General features: G+C 38.6%; 2 protein-coding genes across 3 annotated transcripts in view; one reads left to right on the top strand and one right to left on the bottom strand.

The window, feature by feature from the left end:
• LOC132406708 (kinesin-like protein KIFC3) overlaps positions 1-2,793 on the top strand; it is a 74,688-nt gene extending 71,895 nt beyond the window's left edge. The window contains exon 20 of the mRNA XM_059992583.1: positions 700-2,793. Coding sequence (XP_059848566.1) covers positions 700-803 — 104 coding nt within the window. The 3' untranslated portion in view covers positions 804-2,793. The remainder of the gene's footprint in view (positions 1-699) is intronic.
• A 127-nt stretch (positions 2,794-2,920) lies between these two features.
• katnb1 (katanin p80 (WD repeat containing) subunit B 1) overlaps positions 2,921-10,714 on the bottom strand; it is a 72,129-nt gene continuing 64,335 nt past the window's right edge. For both annotated transcript variants that reach the window (XM_059992572.1, XM_059992573.1), the window contains 3 exons: positions 8,669-8,743; positions 7,285-7,401; positions 2,921-4,497 (listed from right to left, as the gene is read on the bottom strand). In XM_059992572.1, the coding sequence (XP_059848555.1) occupies positions 4,365-4,497; positions 7,285-7,401; positions 8,669-8,743 (325 nt within the window). In that variant the 3' untranslated portion in view covers positions 2,921-4,364. The remainder of the gene's footprint in view (positions 4,498-7,284; positions 7,402-8,668; positions 8,744-10,714) is intronic.

Below are 10,714 nucleotides of genomic sequence, written 5' to 3'. Positions count from 1 at the left end.
ACATCACTCCTTGCATGCCTGTAACAGCAGTATCCTGGAAACTTCAACTGCCAGACCTGCCCTTCTCTCAGCTGTTTCTGCTAAGCCTATAACATCAAAGTTCTCTGAACAATCCACGCTCTTGAGTTTATAAGACTTATCTGTTAAGTCTCAAGCACCTAAATAAATAAAGTTTTAGTAGCAGCAAACTGGACTTTACATTTGTGGGACTAATATGTGTTGTGAATAGTTTTTCAGAGGCTGCTGTGCTCTTAATGTCCCCATGTGCACCTAAGCATGACTTTCAGTTGTATTGTTCAGCAGTCTTGGTGCATCCCATCTGAGTACACGGACATTCAATTGCAAATAGGATTTTGCATTTGGGGGTAAAAAAGTAGTTTATGAGGGAAACAGATTCTTTTGGGTCACTCAGAAGTGCACACTTTGTGGGTTGAGTTATATTAAGCACCCTGTACTTCCATGTCATTGATGGATGTAATGAAATCATTCCCCAAGCAAAGGTCCTTTGGTGCATTATTTGGACCATGTTGTCCTGGGGCACTCATGGGACAATACTATGTATTGCTCCCCCATATCGCATTATATATCTCCCACAACTTTCAAATGGTATTCCCTTACACCCTACTGTTGTGTGTGTGTGTGTATATATATATGTATATTTTTAAGGCCACATTTTATTCTATTTTTTTACTATTTTAGAGATACAGCATGGAATAGGCCCTCTGACCCTTCAGGGCCCACCTCCCAGCAACCCCCAATTTAATCCTAGTCCAATCACAAGACACTTTACAATGAGCAATTGACCTACTATCCAGTGTTTTTGGACTGTGGGATGAAACTGGAGCACACAGAAGAAACCCACATATTCCACAGGGAGGATGTACAGACTCCTTACAGAGGACACTGGGTTTGAACTTCATACTCTGATGCCCTAAGCTGTAATAGCATTGCACTAACTACTATGCTACTGTGGTGCCCTTTTTATTTTTGGTAATCTTTGAACTGTCAAATTTTGCTTGCTCTGTTTAATGTTATTCAGCTGATCCATCTGTTTACCCTGCAGGTGAAGTGAGCCATTGATGGGGTCAGCAGTGCTGTCTGGAGTATGGTACCTTGTCCCAGTATATAACGTCAGCAAGACTACTCTTCCCAGTGTAGATCACAAGCCAATAACTGTATATTTATATACTTCAACTCCATACATGTATGCAATCTGGTTTTTAAAAAGTTAATGCATGGAATAGAGCTCATTACTTATTTTTTTTACTATAAATATTAAGATTTTTATATTGTCTACTTTTTTTTAAACCTGTCATTTGATATCCAAAGGTATTCATTGAACATACAACTACACTGTTCTTTTTATGTTCTGATTGATATTTGTTTTACTCCTTGTACTGCAAATCCTGGGCTGCTTGCAGTCACCATACATTTTGGGCAAAGTGCCAAATATTACATTAGGTGAAATTGCACTGTGACAAGTTCAGCACAAAATAGTTGTGGAGACTAACCTATTTATTTAAAAAATGCCATTAAGAACTTTCTGACCAGGGAGTGTCTCCTGCCGTTTTCAGACTTTGGCTCTTCCTTCATTTGGTTGGAATTGTAGTTCGTAAGTACACAGATATTATGGTATCCTCATTACCAGAAATCCTATTTGTGACCTTTGGGCTTTGAGCTGATCTTTGGCTACTGCAGTCCTTGGATTACAGTTGAATTTTTAGTATTTCCATGTTTTAGTGTAGAGACAAGGCCCCCATCTTAACCACAGATCAAACATCGGACATTAGCTGCTGATGGGAGCCAGTGGAGTTGGCCAGGAAATTGGGAAGTGATTCTAGTGAAGGATTACCAACCTCCAGCAGTGTAAGTTAGAGTGTGAAGAACTGAGGATGTAGTGATGGTGAAACGAGGAGCAACGTCAAGGTCAGCTTGCCATTTTAAACCTTTAAAACCCATGATGTCTGATGGCTTACTTAAATATTGCAGTAGATTGGGCTAAGGTTGCATTTGTGCCAGAATACTGCTCACTTGCTGAATTAATGAATGCAGCATCTAATTAGAAACAGAAGTAATTGCTGAACCAAAAACATGTTTTTCTATTACTTTTTTAATGCTTAATGTTCATTGTGTGGCTGTGGCTAATATCCGGTATCCCTGTTATTCAGATAGGAACTCAACTTTATCAAGTCAGCCCAGGGGACTCTCTTCCCTTCTATGCCGTACTGGCTTCAGGAATGTATTTATATTTTTAAAAAAGCATGCTGGAGCAGAAACATAATCTAATCAAAAGCTGCTAAAGTGACTTCTGTGGCCCAAGCATCTATCCCTCTAACAGGTTTTTTTATTGACAAAAAGACCCTTGTGATGAAATACAAACTAGGTAAGGCAGCATGTGTAAAGAAAACCACTGAGCAGTATTTTGTTTGTTCATATTATGCCTAGTTTTACAAAATTTACTTTCTGGGTTGGAAAGGAAGTAATATTCTCTTCTAAGTCCTCCATAACCCCAATGGTGGAAGTTGGAGGTCAGATGAAGGCATTGTTGGTCTTAGAAACTCAGAAGTATGGGGTAGCAGCATCCTTAGGTGAAAGCTTCCAGCAAGGATTACTGAGGAAAATATGATCTATTTCAGTAATGCATGTTCCCATTGCTCAGAACTTGTGTTGAATCATCTGTTGCTTGCAATCTGTACTGATTCAATGAAATGTATCTATCTGTGAAGTTGGATGTTGCCATCTAATTGGGCTCAAATAAAACCTAGTATTTATCCAACTTCAGAACTGCTTTACAACCACTTAATTTTTTTTTACAGCAGCTGTTGGTGAGTTGTTTTGCATTTTATGGCAAGGAAAGGTTAAGGGGTTTTATTGTGTGGGTTGGGAGGGAGTTGGTGATGGTCAGGGTAGGAACTTGAACAACGTATTCAAAAAATTTGGTTTATTGTGGAGATGTTCATATTTACATAATTTACATTTTCCAACATGACAGTGGAGTACTAATGTTGCTCTTCAAACACCTGACCTGTAATTGGGCTACAAATCAACATAATACAACATTGTGATTGCAAAATAGCAAAATGCATCTTAAATGAAGGTGAAACAGTGCCCAGTTCCAAAATTCTGAGTATAAAAACAGATGGCATGTTGTTTAAATAGGACTAATTTAAAATGACTTTAGTTAATTGAACACCATGTAAACTAGTTGCACCATTCCTGTTCCTCAGGCTATAGGTGTGTCATTGTCATGGCAGCACAGTCAACCCTAAAACATTGAGGCTTAAGTTACATTGTGACCTGTTTGTGAAAATAAACTAGGTCACAAATTTTACTCAGATTACTGATCCTGCATGGGAAGCAAAACCTTACATGACTTGGTTCCAAACTTATTTGAAAAACAAACCTCACTTTAACATTAATTCTTAGTTCTATTTTAAGAGGCAAAGTAAAATCATTAGATACTAGGGCTACAAGATTGTTTAAATATTCAGAAAATGTAAAAGAAAATGGATAACTTACGAAATACAATTTGCAATGTACTTTAGCCCACAGCGAGTTTGAGGGAAAGAGCCTGCCATATGGATTTCAAGTAAGCACCCATTTGATTTCCCGAGGGCAATTCTGCACTTCCCCCACACAAACCATAAACACAGGACTTGCAATCAGGATTAAAAGTAAATAGTTGTACATTCCACATTTTTAAAATCTAAACCCGTTAAAGCAATGATAGAGTTCTCATTTTGCACTTATAGTTCTATGAAAAAACAGGCTGTGATGGTACATATTCAGTCATTTCCAAATAAACCCAGTTGTTTCTATAATACAGACAGGTAGCCCACAACTTACTCCACTGTAGGTACTAACCATCACCAGGATGGACAAGGCTAGTGTCACTATATGATATTTAATGTACAGTGAAAATGTTAACTTACAAGAATTGGAGATTTGAACTTATTTAATCTTAATGTACGAATGGAAGATAAAGGACTTAAAACAAGTCAACACATTAACAATGCAAAACATGTTCAAGAATGTTTTTCTTCGGCATTGTTGTCTAACAGGGTAGATTCAAAACCAACAGGAGGCAAGGTTTAGTTAAGAATCAATTTCCCTGGGTTTTTCTTCATTGTAAATACCAAAAGGAGAAGTGGTGTTTGCAGTAATATTCAAAAAACCTTTGAGGCCCATCTTTGTTTAAACTACCTAGATTTTTGTAAACTCTGGGGGAAAAAAAGTCGACTTGCAGAAAGCAATTTGGTCACTGCATCATTCATTGGCAGTCTCTGCAAAAGGATGTTTATTACATGAACCTCAAGTCAGTTCTGGAAGAGGATTAATCAAAAATAAGTCTATGGAGACCATTGTCATTCAAAAGCTGCCATTAGAAGCTGTAGTTCACGAAAGGCACTACCTTGCCGGCCCGGTATTCCTGCTTTACTTTGAAGAATTGGAAGCAAGTTTTTTAACTGCTTGTAACAAAGTTTGCACTTCTGGTGCCTGAGGAAGAAAGGAAAACAAGTCAGAGCACTGTAACATTTAAGGATATCATTTTTACATTATAGTTTCACTAATATCATTCAAAAGGTAGAAGAATTACAAATAACCATTTTTGCTTTTTGGGAAACAGTGGAAAATTAATGCATAACCATTTTTTAAAAAAAGGTAGATCTTTTAATTTCTTCTAAACCTGGCTAACCAGATGCTGTTTGTAGCAACTTCAAATGGAATAATATATGCAAGAGGTGGACTAAAACCAATGAGTACCATCAAACCATGTATGCAGAATTCTACATTTTGATGGCCCAGGGGATCCTTACCTTATTATTATTACCTTAAGGCAATTAAACTTTAGTCTGGACCATGTCCCAAAGAAATCAATAACTACATCTGAATATGCAAGGCATAATTAGTCAAAGCCAAGGTAAACAAGCCTGGCAGGGGTATTTCATAAATGGAACATAGGCCTGAAAAGCTTCCTTGGTGATCTGTGATACAAAGCAAATTACAAAGCACTGCAGAATCAAATGACATTCAGATGGCAGTTTCTTGAACCAGGTATTGTTTGACATGGCTTGCAAAAATCTTCAGAACTGAAAAATTGAGAGAAATATATATGCAAATTACAGATTACCAAGGGAACTTTTCACAACAAAATGAGCACAAGGGATAAAAAAGGCAGCCTTTCCAAGACATCTAGTTCTACAGGATGGACTGCTGTACAGCTGCTCATTATGAACAAAATTACCAATATTTATAAGTTATGAGAATAGCAACAAAGGTTAGCTTAACATTCTCACTATCAGCAAATCCATTTATAATAATAGCCCACAAGTTAAACATGGCAGAGATAAGAATTATAAATCAAATTTCTGGAAGATGCATTCTCCTTTTAAACAATAACTACATTCACCCATAAGGACTGACAATAAATTATTCTCCTCTGGTCTAAAATGTACCTCAAATTCCTGAATAATGTGAATGGTGAGATGATTTTCCTTGAAAGAGGAATTATGGAGTGTCATGGATGATTTCGTATAAGAGTATGTTATAGAATCCACCTGGAAACAGGCCATTTTAGATTAAGTAATAATGTAGGATTAAGAATGTTGTGGTAAAGAATCACCTAGAGAGTAGTGATTAAAATGTGGTAGAATTCTGGAATCACAACTTGATGGTAAACAAGCAGGATCCATGACCAATGCTCTCAACTTAGCAATAGCAGAAAAAGTATGAAGGTGGAGTTGTCAAGAATAGACTGGGTAAATTGGCTATCGACAGGTTAGTGGAAGAGAAATGGAAAATATTTAAACTGCAGATAGCATAAATTTATCCTAATCAGAATGAAAAAAAAATCACAGGAGAAAGATGACCTCATTTGTTAACAACCGATTGTTTAAGGAAATTATTTAGAGAATGGAACCAACAATAAGAATGAAACATTGAGAAAGAAATCAGGGGATTAAGGAAAAGTAGCTAAAGCCTGTGACGGGTTGAGAATTAACATTAGGAGGCAATAACAGGAAAATAAATAATTGATAGGCTGGTTTCAAACAGTATGCAAGTACATCTGATGATTACTATTACAAAGGATAGGTATTGGCAAAATGAATGGGACCTAAAACAGATAAGTCACCAGCTCCTGATGACTTCAGACCCAGGGTTTTATAAAGGATGCAGCTGCAAAAAATTGGAAACATTTGTTGAAGTTTCTCAAAACTCCCAAGTTCAGGGGAACCACACATGACTCTATTGTTTATGGGTGGAAGACAAAAAGCAGGTAGTTAATGAGCTTGTTGATTTAATATCTATTGTTGGCAAGATGCTGGATTCCATAATGAAGGGGGGGAAAGTCATTTAGAGGAGAAGGTACATGTAATCAAACTAAATCAACATGGTTTGATGAAAGGTAAATATGTTTAACAGTTACTACCATTCAAGGATATAACAAGCAAAGTTGATAGCATAATATATTTGAGTTTTCAGAAGGCATGAACAAGGTACCACAAGGCTTGTACATAGGGTATTAGGGCATGTATGTGTGTTAACATGGACTGAAGATTGGTTATCACATTGCAGACAGATCAGAATATGTGTTCATTTCAGGCTAAAAGTAATCAGTTTTTAGCCTTCAGCTGTTCATTGTTTATATCGATGATCTACAAATTTGAAAAAGTTTTTCTGAGGATGCTTTAGAGGGAGATGCTGTGTTGGAACCAAACAGTGTCATAAAGCACTACAGCACAGGAATAGGCCCTTCAGCCCATCTAGTTCATGCCGAACTATTATTCTGCCTAGTCCGATCAACCCGTATCTAAACCATTGCCCTCCACCCCCCTGCACGTAAACAGAATGTTTATGTGCAGAATCAAGTAAAAATAGAAAATACTTGAACAAGCACCTTCTGTGTAATGAGATACAACTAATACTTAAAAACTCTGCCTCAGTTTCTATCTCCATAGATGCTGTCTGACCTGTTAACAGTTTACAAAATGAAATCAAAATGTTTAAGATATTACATAATAAATTATAACATAAGCTTATGTATTATAGGATTTGGAGAAATACAGAAAATGATGACTGACAAAACAGCAGTTGAAGTGAGAGAAATTGGCTAGTTAATACATGTGGTATAGCACCAGGCCTGGACCCACTGGTAAATGCAAAAGGAAGGGCAAGCCCACCTTTCCCAGAAAAAAAATGTATAGTGTATCGCTCAGAGGTATGAATGCCTATGACTAAAAATGCTGTATCTACTTGCCAAATGTGTCATGCATATCCACTTACCTTTCTTCCCGTGTTATGTCTACCCCAATTGATGGTGGGGTAACCAAATTGTCAGCTATTAAGAGGCCAAATCGCTGCAGGATTAGCTTCAGAGAAGTACAGCCTGTCTGGACATAACTATGGACAAAAGAGTGATCAGAACTCATATGTATGTCAATCAATGGAAAGATAATTCATTTTTTCTCTTAAGGAATGCTAGATCATTTTATCCAAAACCAAAAGAGATCCCAAACGTGATGCTCTAGCTTTTCAAAAGAAAGGGATATTCATGCTTATACCCCACCTCTACGCAAAGCTTGGGCAAAATATACTATATCTCATACCCAGTCTTCAATAAACAACTTAAATGTACAGTAATATCCATGCAGTCCTCTACATCTACACAGCTTGAGTTGCCGGTGTAGATGCAGAAGAATAAGTTCATCCAGATTCATCTAAAACATTTCAAAGAAAATGGTTCATTTAAATCACCATACTGGAGCTGCTGGAACTCCTTAGGACATAATCTATGCAATTTAATGCTGTTTGTTTTGGAATTAAATTTGCCAAGGAGAACCAAGAGTAAGCAATGCAGTGTCTGAGTACTGGCTTGAACAGGGATTTGAATATTCCAATCTGAAGACTAATAAATACCTTGAAGCAGCATCATTGCTAACATAAATGTTTCCCATTTACCATCATCAGGTGAAAAGCAAATATACAGATTTCCTTTAATTGATGAGCTTCTATTCAGTTGATCAGAACTGAATATCTTGAACAGCAAAAATAAATGCTATCTGGCTTTGAATGAAGTGAAATCAAAGGAAAAACTTCTCAAATTACTTGTACACAAGAAAATGGCTGCCCTACTTGGACAGAGATAGTATGTTCACAATTACATGAAAAAAGTGACAATAGAGTCAATATTGTGTTGGCGCGTGGCCTAGTGGATAAGGCATTGGCCTAGTGATCTGAAGGTCACTGGTTCGAGCCTCAGCTGGGGCAGTGTGCTGTGTCCTTGAGAGCAAGGCACTTAACAACACATTGCTCTGCAACAACACCGGTGCCAAGCTGCTTGGGTTCTAGTGCCCTTCCTTTGGACAACATCAGTGGCGTGGTGAGGGGAAGGCTTGCAGCTTGGGCCAACTGCTGGTCTCCCATACAACCCTGCCCAGGCCTGCGTCATGGAAACCTTCGAAGACGCAAATCCATGGTCTCACAAGGCTAACAGATGCCTATTCAAGAGTCAATATTCCAATAAATTGCTTCAACTAACCTGATGTGCAACCATGTTTTATGCTCCGAGCACTGGTATGGACCTCCATTAATGCTAAAACAAAACACTGTGCAATATTATGCCCATATCACTAAACTCCATGACCAATTAATAAAGAAAAACGCTGACCTCTCATACTTGCTCTGCAACAGCTTGTCAATCTGAGGAATGATTGAAGGGCAGAGGTCCAATTTCCACAATGCTCTGAAACAATAATGTCATCCATAGCTACAGGTAGAAGATGTAGCGGGTGTATCATAGTAGAAAAGGCTATGTGCTTTCATCCTCTCTATACCCATCATTAACTTACATACTGCTATTAGGATACCCCTCAATCTCCTAAATTCAGGAGCGAACTGTCCTAGGTCTACACGATCTCGCCCTGTAATTCAGGTCCCCAAGTCCAGGCAACATTCCCCTAAATCGTTTCTGCACTAATATTGGTCAGACCACATTTGAAATATTGTGAATGGTTTTGGGCCCCAGTTCCAAGAGATGTGCAGGCACTGGAGAGGGTCCAGGGGCTGTCACAAGAATTATCCCAGTAATGAAAGGGTTAATGCAAGAGGACTATTTGAAGGCTCTGGGCCTGGACTCATTGGAATTTAGGATATTGAGGGGAATTCCCATTGAAGTCTATCGAATATTGAAAGGCGTAGATACTGTAAATATGGAGAGTCCAGCACCAAAGGGCAGAGACCCTGTTGAAGAGAGATGAGGAGGAATTTCCTTAGCCCGGTGGTGAATTTGTGAAATCCATTCCCACAGCCAGCTATAGAGGCCAAATCATTGGGTAAGAGTGTGGATGAACAAAGGGAACCACAGCATAGTACAGCCCTTCAGCCCTCTATGTTGTGCTGACCTTGGGGTTCAAATCCATACATCCCTCAAGGTCGCTGCGCAGGTTGATAGGGTAGTTAAGTAGGCCTATGGGATGCTAGGCTTCATTAACAGGGGGATTGAGTTCAAGAGTAGAGAGGTCATGTTGCAACTCTACAAATCTCTGGTGAGACTGCACTTAAAGAGTATTGTGTTCAATTCTGGTCACCTTGTTATAGGAAGGATGTGGAAGCTATGGAGAGGGTGCAGAGGAGATTTACCAGGATGTTGTCTGGTTTGGAGAACAAGTCATATGAAGCAAGGTTAGCAGAGCTGGGACTTTTCTCTTTGGAGCGTAGAAGAATGAGAGGGGACTTGATAGAGGTCTACAAGATTATGAGAGGCATCGATAGGGTGGATAGTCAGTACTGATTTCCTAGGGCACCAACAGCAAATACCAAAGGGCATATGTACAAAATTAAGGGAGAGAAGTTTAGGGGAGACATCAGGGGTAAGTTTTTTTTTTATACAGAAGGTTGTGAGTGCCTGGAATGACTTGCCAGGGTTGGTGGTGGAGGCTAAAACATTAGGGGTATTTAAGAGCCTCTTGGACAGGCACATGGATGAAAGAAAAATGGAGGGTTATGGGGTAATGTGGGTTTAGTACTTAATGTTGTAATGTTCTACAGTTCTATGGGTATATTTAAAATGGAGGTTGATAGACTTTTGATTAGTAAGGGACAATAAAAGTTATGGAGAAGGCAGGAAAAGGGAGTTAAGAAGGAAAATAAAACAGCAATTATTGAAGCAACACACACAAAATGCTGGTGGAATGCAGCAGGCCAGGCAGCATCTATAGGAAGAAGTACAGTGGACGTTTCGGGCTGAGACCCTTCGCCAGGACTGAAGGGTCTCAGCCCAAAACGTCCACTGTACTTCTTCCTATAGACGCTGCCTGGCCTGCTGCGTTCCACCAGCATTTTATGTGTGTTGCTTGAATTTTCAGCATCTGCAGATTTCCTTGTGTCAGCCATTACTGAATTGTGGAACAGACTCAATGGGCTGAATCGCTTTATTCTACTCCTATGTCTTATGATTAAAATCAATCTTTTGTAGAGAACAAAATGTCATTTAATTCAAAATACTCATTACATCCAGCACCTATCCAAACTCCACTGTTTCGACTTTTGTCATAAAACCAGTATACCCAACTGGTCTGCTTCACTTGGTAAGTTTCTCAAAGAGATAGTGCCAATTCCCAAAAATGGTCGTATAGGAAATGTATCAACCAAAAATTAATCCTTTTAGCCTCCAGAAGAATTGATGCCAAAGAAGGGGAAAAAAAAACACGTAGTC

Source organism: Hypanus sabinus, chromosome 17 (genome assembly GCF_030144855.1).
Source record: "Hypanus sabinus isolate sHypSab1 chromosome 17, sHypSab1.hap1, whole genome shotgun sequence".
NCBI classification, from domain to species: Eukaryota; Metazoa; Chordata; class Chondrichthyes; order Myliobatiformes; family Dasyatidae; genus Hypanus; species Hypanus sabinus.
This window is presented reverse-complemented; position numbering and strand designations above follow the sequence as displayed.